The 20,118-nt window shown below is 39.2% G+C and overlaps 1 protein-coding gene and 1 long non-coding RNA gene across 16 annotated transcripts in view; one reads left to right on the top strand and one right to left on the bottom strand.

Annotated features, from left to right (window-relative positions):
- Window positions 1-20,118, top strand: part of TTLL7 (tubulin tyrosine ligase like 7) — a 121,369-nt gene that overhangs the window by 73,529 nt on the left and 27,722 nt on the right. For 11 of the 12 annotated variants that reach the window (XM_039483957.1, XM_039483958.1, XM_039483960.1 and 8 more), the window contains 7 exons: window positions 5,906-6,000; window positions 7,293-7,440; window positions 7,528-7,601; window positions 12,207-12,342; window positions 13,281-13,367; window positions 16,554-16,749; window positions 17,748-18,028. In XM_039483957.1, the coding sequence (XP_039339891.1) occupies window positions 5,906-6,000; window positions 7,293-7,440; window positions 7,528-7,601; window positions 12,207-12,342; window positions 13,281-13,367; window positions 16,554-16,749; window positions 17,748-18,028 (1,017 nt within the window). The remainder of the gene's footprint in view (window positions 1-5,905; window positions 6,001-7,292; window positions 7,441-7,527; window positions 7,602-12,206; window positions 12,343-13,280; window positions 13,368-16,553; window positions 16,750-17,747; window positions 18,029-20,118) is intronic. The other variant, XM_039483954.1, reaches the window with a different exon arrangement.
- Window positions 1-20,118, bottom strand: part of LOC120369998 — a 32,429-nt gene that overhangs the window by 3,026 nt on the left and 9,285 nt on the right. For 3 of the 4 annotated variants that reach the window (XR_005583552.1, XR_005583555.1, XR_005583554.1), the window contains exons 3-5: window positions 17,802-17,912; window positions 9,279-9,399; window positions 6,473-6,668 (exon numbers count right to left, since the gene is read on the bottom strand). This is a non-coding gene — a long non-coding RNA (uncharacterized LOC120369998). The remainder of the gene's footprint in view (window positions 1-6,472; window positions 6,669-9,278; window positions 9,400-17,801; window positions 17,913-20,118) is intronic. The other variant, XR_005583553.1, reaches the window with a different exon arrangement.

The following is a 20,118-nucleotide window of genomic DNA, read 5'->3' on the forward strand; positions in this document are numbered from 1 at the left end:
GGATAGCAGGCTCGCACAAGCACTCTAAAAATAACTGTATAAGACAGGGTGTTGAAGTTGAGGCTTGAGCTGGCGTTCAGGCTCAGAAGCCCATCCGCCTCCCTATGCTGCAGAGCCTGAGCCTCAGTTTCAAAGTGCTGGCTGTGCAGCTAGTTTTAGAGCTCTACCTCAGGCCTGCTACCCCAAGTCTGGCAACCTGGGCTGGGAGTCCTGCTCCCACTCACTCCAAAATGGGATGTAGATATATCCAGCCTATAGGGCTTTCCCCTAAGGGACATCATTGACTTCAGCATTGTGAGAGCTGCATGTTTTGATCCTCCATCAGCTCCACAATAATGGGCTTCAGGAAGAGGAGAGCAGGAGTCTGCTGTTGAATCTTTTGACAAGGATACTGTCACCATGCCTCTGTGGGTCATAAGTGAGAATGCCAAATTCAGGACAAGCTGCTGGGGAAAAGGGCAGATTCCCCCTCCCCCCCAACAACCACCACCACCACCACCAGAAGAAGAAGAAGACGAAGACAACAAACTACTAGTAGTAGTTATTCATCCATGAGATATACCAAACCAACAACAAAAGTAAACTTCTGTCTTACCACACTGGCTAAGAAGAAGTCAGAAATGCAGCCTCCTTAGGTATTCCAGTCTTGGATTCAACAACCAGACACTAGACTTAATAATGAATGGTTATTTAAAACCAGTTTCAACAAACAAAAGGGTTCTTCTGATTCCCAAAGTACCAGCCACATACCCAGGTCAGTATGTTGCCAATCCTCTAGTATCTAACACCTAAAGGTTTATTTATAAGAAAGAAAGAAAGAGAAAGGTGAGAGTTAAAACTGGTTAAAGGAATCAAATACATACAACAATTGCAAATTTGTTGGATCAGGCTTGTAACAGTGATGGAATAAACTGCTGGCTTGTTAAATCTCTGGTTGCTTCCAAATCATTGGAAGGTCTTCTGTCCCTTGGTTAGAATGCTCCCATTAGTACAAGTTCATAGTCCAGAGGTTTGAGCAAGAAAGAGGCAAAATGCAGATTCTTCCAGGGATTTTTATAGCTTCTGCCAAGTGAAGGGAAACCCATTGTTCTAGTTTGTGGAAAATTACAGGCAACAAGATGGGGTTTGGAGTCATGTGGGCAAGTCACATGTCCATACATGCTTTCCTTAGTCATAGCAGAGGCCATTACCCATACTCTAGACAGAACGTTCACATGAAAGCCCATCAGGTGTGGATGGGCGTCTTCCATGGTCCATTGTGAGTTAAGTGTTCCTTGACGGGCCATTTAACTTGAATAGTTGCTTCAAGATGTGCAGGCTAAATACCTGATGGGTGTTACCACAGGAGCAAACATTTGAAATACAGGTACATAGTTAATATTCATAACTTCAGATGCAAAAATGATACATTCATACAAGTTAGCATAATCATATTTGGCAAATCATAACCTTCCATAGACACCTTATTTGGTGTACTTTGTACAAGATTTGTTGAAGTTGTATAACAGTGGTAGCAACAATGATATACATGGTCATATTTTAATCAGATAACATCACAGTTACTAAATCCTAACCCCTAGTGTTTTGGTTTTGTGAGTGATGTGGTTTCATTTGACTTACTGACTTCTAGACAATTAGTGTCTTAAGCATTAGCCAGAGGTTAAAAACCATTCCTTTCATCTTATAAAATTAGATCCCCTTGCAAATAAAAACAGATGAGATCTTTAGATAGCATAAATAGCTACACAAGTTTATAGCTATTTATACTAAGAATTACAGATTTGGCAATTGTGCCATTCTTTCAAATTTGACAACAAGTATACAATTACGTAATATGCATGGCAATAAAACTGCAATCTAATTGTGTACGCCTGACTTGTGCAAATGTATGCACAACATTTGTGCAACTTTTAATTGTAGGAACAAAGTTTGAGGACTTCAGCTGGAGAAAAATTACAAACTCACACGGACAATTCTGAAATAAATTCAGTAACTGTTTAAAAATCAGTAACTAAAGAATCATCAGTATTAAACAAGTTCTTCAGCAGATAGGATTGTGAGATTATAAAAATATAATCTACAAAATGTCTCAACATACTGGACTCTTGTAAGCAATAATGTGGTTGTACACATCTATTATTTACCCAGCAGTTTTTCTCTTCTGTGTGTTATTTCATATGCTTGCTGACTATAAACTAGCTTGGATGTTGATTGTTCAAATCTGTTTTGGTGATGGTCTGCCCCAGGAACTCTGGAATATGACATGGCTAGTATCTTCGTGGGATGAATCCATTTATAAGTTAGTACTAAAACATTTATTGTATAAATGACCCACCAAGAAAAGTGCTAATAGAAGCAGATACCAGGGCAGATTAGGCAAGTGGAAGAAAGGTGAAGGAAAAGCAGTTTAAAAGTTGTAGTTAGAGGGTTTGTTCAAAGTAGGCCAAAAGGGCTTTTGTGGCCAAATGGCTCATAGATCCATCCAAATGCAGAGTCTGTCAAACTCTTTTTCTAGTTCCCTACTGGTGAAGAATTCATTCCAACTGAGCTCAGCCACTTCACTCTCTGGTTAGGTTCCCTGGCAATCTCTGCCTTGAAGAAAGACACTAGTGGTCATATTCCATTTAAGTAATAGGGTATTAGTTCTTTCTTGGCAGCCATTGGATGGAGCCTGGAAAAGGTACTGTCATGGGTTCTAAAGGCCTGTTAATGCATTGGTAGAGGCTGAAGGACTAAAACAGGGAGGTTTTTTTTCCTCAGGGCTTGTCTATACTTACAGTGCAGCTGTAGTGCTTACTAAAGACACTATCTATGCCAATGGAAGAGCTTATCCCATTGGTGTAGGTGCTCCACCACCCTGAGAGGTGGTAGCTATGGCAATGGGAGAAGTACTGTTTACACTGGGGGTTAGTTTGGTATGACTACATAGCTCAGGGGTGTGGATTTTCCACACCCCTGAGCAATGTACTTATATTGACATAAGTTACTAGTGTAAAACAAGCCTCAGACTCCTGTTTCCACTCCTTTCCTCCTCTGTGTGCTCAACAGCACAAGGCAAACAGCAGGGCCTCTGAAATATTACTTTCACATGTAGAAGCTAAATTGAGAGCTGCTTCCAAATTAGTTTCTGGAGTAAAACTTGAGAAGAAGCCCAGCCATCAGCAAAGTGGTGCCGAGTGTAGTGGCGAGGCTGGAGGGAAGAACGTGGCTTCCTGTCTTTGAAGTCTGGCGGCAGCACTTAGCCACAGATCTGAACGGTCTGTTTACAGTTTACACATAGCAGGCCTCTTGCATCTTAAATACATAAAGTAACAAAGCTTATGAAAAGAAATATGTGCAATATCCTAGATCAGTAACAGAATAGGTATCCAAGTATAAGCTGATAAAATGACTAATACAAAAAAAATCATTTCCTTCTTTGTTTTCCTACTAAATCAGGGGATTAGAATTAAGTGTTTCCTTGACATCTCAGACCCCTAATGCAGGCAGTACAGCAGGCATCTGAGATGACATCAGCTTTGTATTGGAAACCCAGAATCCTCAGCCTGAATTCAGGACTTGGTGCATAAATGAAGGAGGAAATGATTTTCCAATCTTTATTTTTTAAAATGTAGCTGTTTATAATTGTGACGTCTGTACTAATCTTCTGTCACTTAGTGTGACTCTTTAACTAAAAGGTTTTGCAGATCATCTTTACTGTTTCTTTCCAAAACATTATTCGAATGCTGCATACAATTGCTTTTTGTTAGCTGTCATTTGTGTTAGAGCTATTGTGTGTATATCTAAAAAACCTTACTACAGTAAATAGCTCTCACAAGTTTCCTTTTTGTTAAAATGAATGTAATCATCACCTTGATCGATCATCGGTCCTTCATCCCTTATATAGATTGCACAGATCACAACACGTCTTCCATCCTTCTTTTATCCTGGCCTTCCTTCTCCATGTGCGGACAAGCCTTTTCACGATAAAATTTTCCCATCTCTTTGAAGGTCGGCCGAGTGATCATTTCAGTTCTTGTGGGTACCACTCGTGATAGCTGCAGTCCATCAATTGTCAGTGAGCCTAGATAAATGCCTGGCCCATCACATTTTACTGTACCTGCTTTCAGTGACATCCCGCACTCCACTCTGCTGTCTGATCACTTCACTGGGGACTCAGTGGTGGAATGAAATCCCGAGAATTCTTTCCATCACCCTCTCTGTGACAAGCAGTTGTTGCTCCTCCATCTCCATCAGCGCCCATGTTTCACCACCATACATTTCATAGTAGCATTAAGATACTGTACTTTAAGCAGTGCATTTCAAACTGACTAGTGCACTTCTCAAGTAGTTGGTCTCTCAGCTTTTGACCTGTGTCTCTTAATTTTGGAGTCTTCTTGGGTTGTTGAATGCTTCTGAATATCTATCCAGTGGTTAGAAAAAGTCAAAGAAGCAATTTTCCATCCCCTTGCTAAGCACGATCTTTACAGCTATTTTTTGAGTGCTAGTGCGAGCCCCACTAGCCCACATCTCTTGTCCTGGGCTGGGAGTCTCAGTCCAAAATGCTGTGTACACATACCCACAGAAATCGTAGTGCAGCGTTTTGTACACACTGTGTTTTATAATAACAAAGCCACCTTCTTCCTTCATAAAACATAACTAACGTGGTTATGTTTGTTCAGGTTTGCTGCAAACCTTTTTCTTCCATATCACCACTTTGTAAGAAATAAAAGGTCATTTAAATCAAGAGTTAGTTTTCAGTGTAATTGAATTTTCCTTTCTATCTTAGATACATAGCACAGATCATTTTTATAATAATGTTTGTTAATCTATATTAACATATTAAATATATTCCCTGTGTAACTATATTATTCACTTGTATTACATTATCGAAGTAAAATGACAGGATATAAGATATGTAAACAGTACAATGTGCTGTAATTACTTCTCACGTTCTCTGCAGGAATGCTGCAGCTGTAATCTAAAGTGTTAACAATACAGGGATATTTGAAGGCCCACAATTTCAAAAATCAGCATGAACTTCTGCATGCCATGTTCCCTATTTGCACATGTGCAATCCCTTGTGTGGGTGGGCTCACGGGCTTTGCCTGTTACTATGTGCTATGGGTGCATGCAATCGTGACTTAAAAATTTGGGCCAAAATAGCATTTCAAAAGTCCCCAAAATGACACTATATCTAACTACAATTTCACTGGTATCTGGACATGCAGTGTACATAAAAGCCAGGAAGTTAACTTATTGGAAAAATGAATAAAACTGTCTGGTATTTACCCTTAACTTATCCAAACATATCTAATCAATGTAGTTTTACTTTAAATATTTTACATACATACAATCTTATTTAAAATGCATCTGCCCTGTCGAGTGACAGTTTTCTGTAATATGATGTATGAGAGTTGGGTTTGAGTTCTTGCCCCCAGAGGCCCATTAATTAAATGCTCCACTTCTTTCAACGTTTATTTACATGATTGATTTTAAGCGTGGACTACCCACATGCTTAAAGTTAAGCATGTGTGTAAGTGTTTGTACTATCAGGGCACTGAACAACAAAAAATCTTTGGCTCGCGTGCTGCCAGAGGAGGCTTAAGTCTATCAGACTATCTAAGAAAGATTGAGCCTGATAAATCTTTGGATGGGAGACCTTCCAAGAAGACAGTAGCTAAACTTCTCCCACCATGTTTTTAATGACTTTTCATGGTTTTTCTTTTAAATCCTGTATAATGATAACTTTTGTTTTAAATGTTCTCTCTTTCAGTTTTCATGACATTAGCTTCCTAACATTTATTTTATTAATCTAATTATTTTCATGTCAGTAGATTTTAAAAGAAGTCTTTATGAAAAATGTGTGTATATTTCATACACTGAAGTTAAACATTCTTGTATTTTCTGTGTTTCAATTTTTCAGATTAATCGAGCCCCGAGCTTTGGAACTGACCAAAAAATAGACTATGACGTAAAAAAAGGTGTTCTACTAAATGCACTAAAGCTTCTCAACATAAGGTAAACTTGCATTTTAATCCTCACCCTAACTTTTTTTTATAGGATTGTGATGTTTACTGTCCTTTTTTTCCTATTGAATGTGGGAAAATCATGGGATATGTGCAGTATGGAAAATTTTTTACCAGTCTTGTTTATAATTTTATAATTGGAAATATACCTATCTCCTAGAACTGGAAGGGACCTTGAAAGGTCATTGAGTCCAGCCCCCTGCCTTCACTAGCAGGACCAATTTTTGCCCCAGATCCCTAAGTGGCCTCCTCAAGGATTGAGCTCACAACTCTGGGTTTAGCAGGCCAATGCTCAAACCACTGAGCTATCCCTCCCCCCAAATTGTGTGAATGGCAAATTTGTTACCAGTCTTAAATTGTGTGAATGGCAAAGTTTTCTTATGTACCAGTTTTACTATGTGTACGTGACTCAACTTCAACTTTACTCTTCATTAGTGTACATTGCAAAAAAGAGTATTGATTACCATTCCTGATTCTCTTTTTAATAATTTTTCACTCAGGTCTCAGAGTGTGGATGGTAAGTGCTGGCATGGGTTCACTTGCACTTTGGTAGTTTGATCTGATGGCAGTAGCATCCACAACTGCAATCCATTTCTACTAACACCAGAACACAGAGGTGGGGGTAAACTGGAGGAAATGGTGCAGTTTTCAGTTGTAAACCTAATGGAAAATAATTACCGTAAGTTAAGGTCAAGGTTGCACATTGGGTGGTAGCACAAAATCAGTACAGTACTGTACTAAAAAGCAGAGAGTTATCACAGCCATAACAATTGATACTATAAGAATTCATTCTTAAGCAGTATTTATTTTTTATCTTATCTATAAGATCTACAGCATAGAGTGTTTGATAGGAAAAGACAGGGGGTTTCTTTTACAGTGAAGGTACCTCTCAGCTCAAATGTGTTGTAAGAGGGTATGGAGTGACAACCTCTACACAGAGGTTAATACATTAGACCCTCGTCCTGGAATTGGATCTGTGAGGACAGACCTCTGTGCCTGTGCAGAACCCCATTGATTTCAGTGGGATTGTGCACAGCTATAGCTGTCTGCCTACATGGAGTCCCATTAAAATTACTGGGGGTTCTGCACCTGTGCAGGTCTGATTGCATGTTGGGACTGTATCCCGTGACTGTGCCAGATAAATATGTACAAAAGATTTCATTATAAAAAACTAAGAATTCAGCTATGTTTATAACAATGTAATGCAGTCGTCTCCTAATCCTGATTAAAAGCTATTGCTTTCCAGATTAACTGAGTCATATTTGAATGTAATCTCTATTTTAGGACAAGTGATAAAAGGAGAAACTTAGCCCAACAAAAAGCTGAGGCTCAAAAGAGACTTTATGGTCAAGGCTCAATGAAAAGACTGTCACCAGGATCCTCTGACTGGGAAAAACAGCGCCAGACGCTAGAGAGGAGAAGAGAAGAACTGGTATAAAGGAATTTTACCAAGTTACTCCTCCTTCCCTCCCAAGGCTTGTACTCAGTCAGTTTTAATTCTTTCTTACTTGATTTCTAGAAAGAAAGACTTGCGCAAGTTCGTAAACAGATTTCCAAAGAAGAGCATGAAAACAGACATATGGGGAACTACAGGTAACTGTGCCCTCCCTCTTCCTGCTTGTGTGGGATGAATCAGTCCAGAATTGAATGATTTATTTAAGAATAATGGAAATAGGTATTGTGAGGCGATGATAGATTTTCTGCAGAAAAAATTATTGACAGGAATTTATTTTAAGTATTGATGTCCACCAGCTGCTGTCTTTTCCCAGGTAATAGGACTTCTAATCCAAGGTCTGTGTTTGCATCTGGCATTTATAAGGCATCAATTATATGGTCTATAGGCACCAGCATAATTACTTGAAAGACTTGGACTTAAATATTGAGTTCCCTGAGAAGCAGGGCTGCAGATAAAGGGCCTGTTCCTGCAGCCAGGCAACACTCCTATTGCTAGCAAATTGTAGGCAGAAAGGGGGTGATAATGATGATGCCTATCTATGGTATGCCTTTAGGTATTTTTCCTTTGAAAATAACAAACAACAATTTTAATGGAGCAAAGGTCCCACTACTTAACAGTATGTAGATTTTGTTATGTTCTAGACAAAGCACACCGTGTTGATTAAATACTTGAAAAAGACAAAATTTAAATAACAACTTTATTCTATCATAAGTATCTATGATAAATATTATATTTGAAAGTATCATCCTAAGGAATAAAGGCTGTTTTTAACATCAGCTCCAGGACTGAGGGAGTACATATGTGAGCATTATGCCACCTCTGTATAAGTGGATCTGACTGTACTTTTAAGATACAAGTAAATAATAGTTTTAAACTGTTAATGAGAAAAATCTAGATTAAAAAAAGCTCCCTTACAATATGGAAAGATGATCAATCCATTACTATTGTTGCATGGCATGACATTAGTGTTTTAAATGAGAACTGCAGGAAACTTGTATGTCTGCGCTGACTTCAGACCTGATTCTGTGAATGGGAATCTTTCCATTGACTTCAGTAGGTTTTGGGTCAGGTTCTATATCTTCAGGTGTCGATTCAGCAAGGTACTTAAGCATTGTAGTAGTCCCATTGACTTGAGTGGGACTACTCATGTTTAAAGGTAGGCGTGTGCTTAAGTACCTTACTGAATTTGAGGGGCTTAAGGAGGGTGTAGGTTTCATGTGGGCCCTTTGCAGTGGAGTATATTTTCCTCATATTGAATTATAATGCCTAGGGCCGGCTCTGGCTTTTTTGCTGCCCCAAGCAAAAAAAAAAGAGAGGGGGCGGGTGCCGGAGCGGCAAAGCAGGGGAAAAAAAAAACAGCGCGGCTAGAGGGGGGGGGTGAGGGTGACAAAAAAACGGCACGGCTGAATCTGCAAAGCGGGCGGAAAAAAACAACAACAAAAAAACACGGTGTGGCCGGAGCGGTAAAGCTTGGGGGGGGGGGGGGGGACCAAAAACAAAAAAATGGTGCAGCTGGAGAGGCAAAGCAGGTGGAAAAAAAACAACAACCTCCAGCACAGCCAGAGCGGTAAGGCAGGGGGGGAGAAAAAACAAAAAACAAACAAAAAAAAAAACACGGCTGGAGCGGCAAAGGGGGGGACGGGGGGGGGGACAACGGCGCGGCTGGCAAAGCAGAGGAAAAAACAAAACAAAAAACCCTACAGGGCGGCCGGACCCAGGGTGCAGCGGGACTCCCTGTGCTACAGAGTGCGTGCCTGGTCTAGTGGGGGTGGGGGAGAGAAGGGGGGCGGCCAGCACTTCAGTGGGGAACTTACCCCGCGGCCCCGATTGCTGCGCCGTCTGCCGGGAGAGCTCCGCGCTGCTCCGGTTGGCAGGGAGGGAAGGACGCGGGCTGCCCTGCGGAGTTTGCTGCAGGGCGCTCCCCTCCTCCGCGCCCTACAGGGCGGCCAGAGCAGCAAACAAAACCAAAAAAAAAAAGCGTCAGTGCCGCCCTAGGATTGAGCGGCATGCCGCCCCCTAGAATCTGCTGCCCCAAGCACCAGCTTGCTCAGCTGGTGCCTGGAGCCAGCCCTGATAATGCCTGTCCCTCCAATGAAATTATTGTTAGGCTTCTTTTAAACCAGCAGAAACACCACTTTTTCCCCCCCTTTAAAAAAACTAATTGTTACCAAGGAGCTGTGGCCTGTTCTGCACTGAGACCAACAGGTCTGTACTTAGGGCTAAATCCTGGTCCTGTTCACTTCTATTGCATAACACCCACTGACTTCAGTTGGACCAGTATTTGTCCCTTTAAAGCAAAACCTGAAGCAGAGGGACTAGATTGCTGAATGCACCTTCTCATTAGCTGAACCTGTGTAAATTATTTATATTTAAGCAGAGGAGCATTTCCAATCACAATTGACTGTTCCTTGGACCTTACAGTTAATAGTCTGTTTATATGTGTAAAGTACAAGAAATAAATGCAATTGACAGACGTATTTTAGACTTTTGAGTGTAATTGTTTTGTGAACAAATGGTCTCTTTATATTAGTCAGAAAGGCATATTTTCTTCTGCTTCTGTCTTGCACTGAAATAGAAAGCACTTTGGACCAGATTCTTCACTCATTTTCACTGATTTAAATGCACAGTAACACTATTGGTGTCATATAATACCTGTATAATTGAGAGCAGAATGTGGCCCACTATCTTTTCAATAAGGCAGTATCCCGAGAAGTACAGAGCATCTGTTAGGCAACTATAACTCTCATTGATTTTAGGACCAACTCCATCATTTTTACTGAAGAAAATATTGATATGAAATTCAAATTTATTATAGAAGTGATTTTCCATAAATCAATTATCTGAGGTTTTCTGCATGCCAGTACCTGTGCATTAGAATATAGTCTCAATGCTTTTTTTTTTTTATGGGAGAAAATTTACGAACAGATTCATACTGGCTCAGGATGCCTTTTTCATGAAATGAGACTTCACACCTTATATTCACTCACTCTCCCTCACCGTCCTCTTAACGCTTTGGAGATCCTTCAAGAAAAATGAAATTAATGTTTGTGACAGAGTGAGGAAGCTTCTACTAGCTATTTCCCTTGCCTTCTCTGATGCACTTCTGGCCCCCACTAAGGACACCCCTGGCCCTCTCTAATTCTCCCTTGCTCTCTGTGGAACTTCTGTGGTTGCTCCTAATTTCTCCATTGACACAGCCTTGTCTGTAACACACACAAAGTATAGCTGCTGCATGGTTATGAATTATGCTAGTTTTTAATTTGTTTTAGACCAGTGGAGAATTTTCCATTGGTCTGAGATCACTGAATGTTCACCATAGCATGCAAAGGAAACTGTACAAGAGTATATCTGAACCAAAGCTACTATGTTTATTTTAAACGAATATGTGTGACTCTTGACTAACATGATTCTATGAAAACTGAAAACCAAAAGATTTTTTCACATACAGCTGGGAAAGAAGACCATTTGTCCAACCACTGGATAAGGGAGTGCTACAGATTGCTCTCCAGCAATCTTCTCTGGCAGATGCCTGGATTATATTAATTAAGTCTAGTGAGAACATGACCACTCTTACCCATCTGAGTGAAGGTCACTGCAAGAGGTAGTAAACCTCCATTTGTGGGACCTGCACTTGTGGAGTTTGTGTTTCCAAGCCTACACTTGAGCATGCACACTGCATTGTAAACTCAGGCTTACGTTGCCGGAACTGAATCTCTCATCTATGGAATGGAATCTGAGCCTGGGTTTACAATGAAAATTCAGGTTGGAGCCCAAGCCCCCTTACTGTCCACACACAAGCCTTTCTGACTTGGGTTAGTAAGCACACAGGAACAGGATGTGGGTCCAAGGCTGAGTCCCACTGTGACTCTGGTCCAAGCCCTGTCATTTTGAAGTGTGGACACAGCTCAAGCCATAGACCCAAGTCAAAATATACCAGTTACATGATGCTAACTGATTATAATCTATTTGCCCACTTAATGTAGATTAGAAATTAGTTACCAGGTTTTATGGTCTCTGGCTATGCTTCAGTTTTTCCTGACAAGTAGATTAGGGATGATTCTCTTCAGAGCCAATTGTTTCTTTGTAAATGTGCATAAATCACCCAGTCCTAGTTTTGCATTGTCATAATCTCCTACCCACAGTTGTAAAGAATAATGGTCATAGCTGCTGTAATGGAAAATTGGAGCCATTCTCCATCTTTGTTAGATAATGTTTTTCTAATAGTGAATGTTCCTGTCCATTATGTTGAAAGGGTTACTGCGGTAGTGCAGTACATCTCTAAGATTTAATTTATAGCAGGCCCATAAAAGCATAGTAGTTAATCAGTAAGATTTCTCAATTCTTTTGTATTGCTTTGTTTCCAAAACAAAATATTTCATGCCTCTGAATACAGTATTTTGTTAATGTTTCATGCCTCATTCACATCTGAAGTTGAAATTTCAGTGAGTATTCCAAGACTCAGTCATGATATTTCTGTAGAAGAACCTGCTCTGTCTGTCTGTCTGTCTCTCTCTCTCTCCTTTTTTTAAAGCAGTCGCTGGCTAAAGCATGTATGTGTCCACTGAGCTAATCTTAGGTGAGAGAGTCTTATTCACAATATGCATTTAATAATAATTACAGACTAAATAAATCTCCTACATAACAAGTTTTGTGAATTAGTTACTTTAGTTGTATTCCTTGGGTGGTCAGTAGCTCAACTTTATGTTTTACTCTTGTCTCCATTTCGTTTTTTCTAATTGTAGGCGAATTTACCCTCCTGATGATAAGCTGCTACTTGAAAAATATGAGAGTTTGTTAGCCATTGCTTTCCAGACGTTCCTTGCTGGGAGAGCAGCTTCACTTCAACGGGAGTTGAATAATCCTTTGAAAAGAATGAAGGTACTAGTGTGCAGAAGTATTGGCTTTAAAGTTATGTATCTTGGAATTCCATGACCCAGCATGAAGTTTTGAATCAGGTTTGAATCATCTTTGCTCATGTGTCATTAATAACAACACTTTACAATTTTTCTGTAGTTTTATTATTGTTCTTCATGTAGCTTGTTGAGTCTGGCTGAACTGCACTGCACATAAGACCCAGGGAGGAGATAGGACAAGTGGCTTTAAGCCACTTTTCCATTTTCTTGATCCTCAGCCTGACCCATGGCCAAACTAAACCCTGGCATAAATCCCCATAAAGACAACTCTGCCTACTGATAATTGCCTTCTTTCTCCCCCAGTAATGGTCCCAGCCTGCTCAGGGATGCCCACTATAGCTGGGTGGGACAACAGCTGTCATAGAACCAGCTCCACTATCTTTATGGCCCTCAGGGATCCCCCTAGCTCAGGGGAAATTCCTAGAGATAGCCACTTGAGGAATAGAAATATCTGAAATGGACAAATTATCATGATTTAGAAGTCATTGTTCAAATCTGAGAAATTATTACAAACTTAGGGGAAATAACCTTTTCAATAACATATCAGCCAGCAGTCTAACAGAAGATTATGTCCCACCATTCACACAAATAGCTATTAACAAACTATACGGGTCAAATCCAGCTTGCACTCTTGCAGGTATAATTGATTTCCACTGGAATGGCGTACATCAGAGGAAAGAATTTAATATCAAGATTTTATTATTTTATCAAAATAGTCTTTGGAAGCATGTGAATACATGTTCGTGCACACACAGGTGTTTAGTGATTATTTGATCAGAAAACCACTTTTAAATCTCAATCCAAGCTGCCACTTTACTTTTGGAGGACAGGTGGGATCTGTTTTGAATTGTCATTTTTAATGACATTGCTTTGCATTAATCCTAGACACATTCACATTTGCAGGAGGAAGACATTTTGGATCTTCTGGAGCAATGTGAACTAGATGATGAAAAACTGATGGGAAAATCCACCAGGCAACGAGGACCCAAGGTGTTTGACTGATTTTTAAATTAATTTGTGCCAAAGATGATTAGGCTAGGCAAGCTGCAGGCAGCAGTGGATGGGTTGGATACAAGGTACATGCATATTGTTCCCCTCCAGCCTGGAGCTTAAGCTCAAGAGATTTGGAGGTGAGCTCCTTGGCCCATCTATGAGGGGGCAAACCACGACTTCAAATGGAATTATAAAGGAGGAGCTACGCGTGGGGATTCTTGCAGGAATTTTCTTTCTCAGAGCTCCTTTGTATAGGTTTTTTTGGGTTGCAGCAGGGGTGTAGATCTGGGCCCAGGAAATTGTGATCTGGCCAATTAAATTCCCAGGGACATGCTGGCCTCTGCTTCCCGCAGCTCCCATTTGCCAGGAACGGTGAAGCACGGCCACTGGGAGCTGCGGGCGGCTGTGCAAATGTAAACAAACGGGCCACAGGTTGCCCACCACTGCTTTATATTCTTAGCCTATCTCAAAGGGGTGTTGTGAGCCTTAATTTATTAACGTCTTTAAGGAACTTTGAGGTCATGGGATGAAAGGCACTCTGGAAGTTCAAAGTATTAATTATGATTATTATGTGTGTGTGACTTGATGTACTGCAAAAAGTGTCATCCTGCTACAGAGGATGTTTCATATCCAGAATCAAATTTTAAGTGAAATATGTATTAGTTTTAGCATAGTTTCTGCTGATAGTGCACATAGTCCATACGAAGCCCATTGCATTAAATTCATCTTCTCACCAGTCAGCAAAGATTAATTACTGTATTATCAAGCCTAAATTATTTATTTGCCTACATTCTGCAATCCTTCTAACTCATAACTCAGTTTAGAAAAGCTCATATTTTAGGTGTTTGAACTCATCTCGATTTGTGTGTGTGTAAAGGAATAGAAAAACTTCACAGCATTTTCTGTTCCTCAAAACATTATGTACAAATCTGGGACTGCAATTCCTTACAAAAAACAATGCTAACTATAGACCTGATCTTGTAGTGGAACCTTATACAAGAGTGAGAGTCCATATGGGTGGATCTGTATGAAGGATTGGGACCTAAAAGAGGACCTATGCATACCCCATTCATATTAAAGGGATTTCTGCAAGAAACTCATTAAACTTAAAGGGAGTTTGTAAGCAAATGGGTTAACTCTCTGGCTCATGCACCAGCGAACACTCTCTAGCCCCAAGATTTCAATTTCTTTTTCTAACTGGGGGTGGATAATTTAAAACCCCTCTAGAAGGTGCCTCACACACACTGGAAGGTTTATTTCCTCATGTTCATTATGTTACACTGTTCTTTGTACAGTGTGTTCACAAGAATAAAAAAAATTTAAACTACAAAATACCGGGTTTTTAGAGGAGATTAGTAATTGTCATATTTTTGTTCTTGTGGAACAAAACAGAATGGGTTTAAATAGGGACAATTTAGATTTAGCAATTAGGAAGCATTTTCTAATAATTAGAATTACTAAGCAATGGAATAAGTTGTCGAGGAAGGTTGGCAAATCACATTTACTGCAGCCTTTAAAACTAGATGTGTTGTTCATTTATCATAGATGTTTTAGGGATGTTGAAATCAATCTTGCCGCGATGCAGAGAAAAGGTCCAGATGATCCATAAGAGATCACTTTCAGCGCAAATGAGTCTCTGTCATTTGTGTTTTTTCTAAATTTCTTTGAAATTCTTTTTGGTTTTACATTTTTGTCTTCAACTTTTTTTTGTATTTCTGAAAACTCTTCTTAGTTAATTGACCCAGGGAAGGTACTTTCTGTTTAGAAATCTGTTTTTGAAAAAGTACCGACCCAATAATGTACCTAAATTGGTCCTTGTGGCAAGGAAGTGTTACCCTCAAAACATATTTCATTTAAACTTGAATAATTACCAAGACCATACAATGGCAGTACACTAGGGTGACCAGACAGCAAGTGTGAAAAATCAGGACAGGGGGTGGGAGGTAATAAGTGCCTATATAAGACAAAGCTCCAAGTATCTGGACTGTCTCTATAAAATCAGGACATCTGGTCACCCTACAGTACATTTCTTCCACAGTCTCTTAGCTGGTTTGGATTAAGGTAAGCATACTGTGCCTGACAGGTTGCTATTAGAAATTTTTCACCTTACCTTTACGGAGAAAAGTCTTTGAAAAGAGGTGTCTATTTGCAAAGTACATGCTACCTAAGTACTATTTAATGGGGTTTGTACTGCTGCCCATCACCATAGTATTAAGGCATATAATATTTTGAATTAATGCTGAAATATTTTTCAGCATGACTATGAACTTCCCCAAAACAAATTCAGTTCCATGTTAACTTAACTTAATTTGCTATCCAATGTGCGAATAGGAAGATGAGATAGTGACAATATGGTATAAGCATCTGCCTTACCGTTAGTAGTCATTGGAAAGCAGACATATAGACATCATATGGCTGTTCAACTGGGAAAATGGTTAATTACCAGAAAAAAATAACAATACGAGACCTCTTGTGGTGACAAATATAACAGAGGGGATTATTAGCACTGAAGTTCCTGCTTTCTGTCTGCTTCATGGTTGGTGGAAGAAGGCGAATTCTCAGCCTGCGCTTACTGTTTCTACAGCTGTTTCTCAGTCTCCTGCTGGTTTTTTCTTATCTCCCAATTCTTTTTATGATAGTGCAAGATTAATTACCTAATGGTATATGATCCCATGTGCATATGGAGCACCAGAGTGATACCTAGTGGAGCATGCTCTCTTCTCTCTGCTTCTGTTTTTAAAACCGTTTTGTTTTTATTTTCTCTTTCAAAACTGCATTGACCAGAGTTGTCTGCTGTGCTTATTGTCTTCATGTTACTGTCATTGGTAAGGTATAGCTCAAGCTACTGTATTAGAAACATATGTAGTGACTAAAATCTATAAAAAATATTACATCATTGACTTATACCACCTTATAGAAATTAGATGTGTGTACTGTACAATTAAAAATCCCTTCATAACATACTGTGGTATTGTGGGAAATAATAAACCAATTACCATAAAACATATTTCTGCCATCAGTGAGTGTGAGAGAGAAGGAGTATTAAGTCCCCAGTTGCGGAAAGCACATACTTCAAGTTTACTTCAGTAAAACCTGAAGCATGTGCTTTCCTGAATAAAGGCCTGCGTATGCTCCTTTTGGGCAATGAAGGAATTTACTATACATTTTGTTTTTTTATATTAGCCCCTGTCTTCTATGCCAGAAAGTTCACAGACTTTAAAAAAACAGAGGAACTACAGTAGTGAGAGTAGCTGTGACAGCAGCAGCAACACATCAGAATGGGAGGAGGAAACTGAAAAGGAAGATCACAATGAGAAAAAAGAGATGAAAGTGTCATATGAGCTTGAAGAAAACAAGTATAAATTATTAGAACGATCCAGTAAGTGAATGATCATAATTTTGATTAAAAATAATGTGCACAAAAATCATATAAGATATTCCTGTGCTGCAGAACTTAACAGTGACAAAGTTTTTATGCCTGAAAATTGATCGACTGAACCTTGGCATTAGGCCATCTGAATTCCCAAATTAGCTTGTTTAATTCTTCTTCTTTAACACCCAGTTCCAGCTTGATAGAAAAGCTGTATCAAAATAACCTATGCATGACTTGCTGCCAGGTTACTACTTACTAAAGAAAAGGATGAACATTAGCTACCATTGGATGTGTTGTGTATGCTCCTCTGTGTTTTCATTACTTCTGACAAAGTTGCCATAAAATTTATTCTTTGTTGTTGTGGTTTTTAATTTCTGTTGAACATGATTTTGTTGGGAAATAAAAAAATCTATCTAAGGAAGTGCAGAAGGTAAGATTTATAGATGGGTTACTCTCCAGGTAAATAAGTAGAACAATAGCTAGACAGAGTAACATTGAATATTAAAGTGCTGACATGGTTTGTACAATATGTTATTTGTGTTTTGTAGTATACAGTTTAGAAGTATTGCATTTAAATTGTCATCTTATAGCAATGTAGTTATGTTTGCATATGGTACTGCTGCCAAAAATTGTTTTGTAACAGAATCTTATTTTTATTATGGGCTGCAGAAGGCCTAAAATGTAGAGGATCAGTGTAGTACTGCTGTCCAGAAAAGCCGAAGTCCCTACTCCCTTCCCCCAAATCCTCTGCTCACATTCCATCTTACTGAACCACAAGATGCGTGCACCCTTTGACAAATTTATTGTACATGGGAGAGGATTTGAGCCTAACTGAAGAAGACTGATTTGGGGGCAGGAATGGATACTTTTATGGGTTGCATAAAGCATTTATTACTGGAGAACCTTATGATTTCCAATAGACATGTTCTCTAGTCAGTAATGACAGAGGAACATACAGTAAATGGACGGAAAGTAATTATATCCTGCCTTGTCTTTGTCTTCAGGCAGATTACACTGGAAACCTTTAATTAAAAATATAAAAACTCCATCATATTCACCCTCCACATCATCCACAGGTCCTATAAGGCGTTCTGTAAGCTGTCCCCGTTCAATATCAATCTTCGCCATGCAGTCACAAGCTGCTGAGCAACGTCCCTTTTCAGCCAAACCTGCAGTGCAAATGCCACGTCCATCGTCAATGAATAGGTCCCATTCTTTAAATCGTAATTCATCTTCAGTCAGAATGTGTAATACTGCTAGTCTGGGCACAGTACACTCTTCAGGGGTAAGTTAATAAAAATATCACAATGTGTTTTATTTATCTAAAAAGTGCATTGCAGTATTGCTTTGTGTAATAATGCTTCAATAAGATTTTGAATTTCTTTCAACACAGTACTGTTGTCATCTTGGTGTATAATAGTAGTTTTCCTACTACATTACTAGTTTTCTTGATACAATGTCAGAAATGCTGAGGTACTGAAGTAGCTTGTGTTTTAATAGAATCTCAGGAGTATTGGACTGCTGTACCTTTATGTTCCTTAAGATTAGCTCTTGCAGTGATTCTTTCATGTTTCCAGTGCATCCATTAGATTGCAGCCCTGCAAACACCACAATTTATGGGAAAAGACCTCTTAGTCTGTGCCCTTGTGATTGAGAATCCTGAGCTCCAAACACCCTTCCTGCACTATGTCTAAAAGATGGACGTTTTTTCTCTTCTCCAGGACAGGCTATGTGAATGATTTGGGAATTATTGATTTCCCAAACAATATAAGGGCTTATCTACCCAAGAATTTTTACACGGGCAGAACTGTGCTGGTGTTTCAACATCAGTATAAATCCCCTGTATAGATACATTGCATTGGAGTAAAGCAGGGCTTGCATTAGTAAGACTTAGGCTATATCTTCCCTGCAACAAGAGGTATGTGTATACATTGAGAAACCTGTCTTGGTGTAAAAACCTAGTTGACAAGGTAAAGCTAGTTTTGAACTTGATGTAGCCAGCTGAGGTAAAATCTATACCATCCGCTCCTGGGATTTACCTCAACCAGCTATATAAAGTTAAAAACTACAGGACCTTGTCTGTTAGGATTTTACATTGAGATAACTAATTTCAATTAGCTGTCTCAGTGTAAAAACACACTTCCCCCCCAAATGAAGACAAAGCTTTTCCCCATTTTGAAATGCATCCCCAAGTAGACAAGCCTTAAAGCTCAAGTGGCCTAACTAAAAACAAGATGTATTTAAGAATAAATGGAAGATCAGATTAAAAGGGTTTTCACCACATATATAGTTTTACACGTGGCGGGAATTAAGATAGGTAGGTTCATTGTTTTTTTTGTGGTTTGTTGCAGTGTAGTAGTAACAGCCTTACAGTCCTAGAGTTGGATTTCTCCCCTCTCTGTCCGGCCTATTTGAGATCACCCTCTTTGGTTTCCCCTTTCATAGTTCCATTATTCCTTACAGGTTTCTGTGATGTGCTGCATGCCCCACATGTGCCAAAGTGGTGTTCCCAGGGATCTGTCCCCAAATTAATTCAGGAGTATATTAAGTGCTGTAGCTAAACCATTTCAATTCCTGTTTTCCAGTCCCCTTTATATCTTTTCACCCCCCAAATAATCCTTTGGAGATAGGTTAATTAAAATGGGCACTTTCAGTCCACATATGCAATCACTCTCCCTATCAGAGGAATGTCTGTTGTTGTGAGAAATTATTTTGGGATGCTAATTAACCTTGCCAAATTAAAAATTTTGGTTAGGGTGAGTAAATGTTAGAAAGAAGTTTGTTGCCTGCTGCCTCTGGGGCTCTGTCTTGAAGATGAAAAAAGGTTTGTTTTTTTTTAAACTGAGTTAGCTGATGTGATGTAAAATATCCCTGACCATCTTTTGTACGTACAGTTTAACAATTTTAAATTCAACTAACTGGATTATAAAGGTATTAACCTATGTCTACAGACAAAGTGTTAAGAATGTTTCCCTTCACATTAGCTAATTTGAGGTTAAAAAAGCTCCTTTTTATCATGAAGACATACCCTGAGAATTTATTGTTACAGGGCTAGTATAGACTTCTCTCTTCACATTAATTCTGATCTATATCAAATACAAATTACTGAGACATTAAAATGAGTCTGTCACAGTATGCCACTGAAAATGAGCTACTCACTTAAATAAACATAAGTAAGAAACCAGCTTAACTTTTTCATTGAGAAAGCTTTAACTACTGGCAGAGATCTTATATTACAGAATATCCTTGTTTCTGTGACAAAACTGGGGTCATATTCCTTAAAATCATGCAAATAAAGTTACTTACAGAATAGCAGTAGGAAAGATTTAATGATATCTTTATGGACTGAGTTCCACGCACAGTACTGTATGATTG

This window comes from Mauremys reevesii, linkage group 8 (genome assembly GCF_016161935.1).
Source record: "Mauremys reevesii isolate NIE-2019 linkage group 8, ASM1616193v1, whole genome shotgun sequence".
In the NCBI taxonomy this organism is placed as follows: domain Eukaryota; kingdom Metazoa; phylum Chordata; order Testudines; family Geoemydidae; genus Mauremys; species Mauremys reevesii.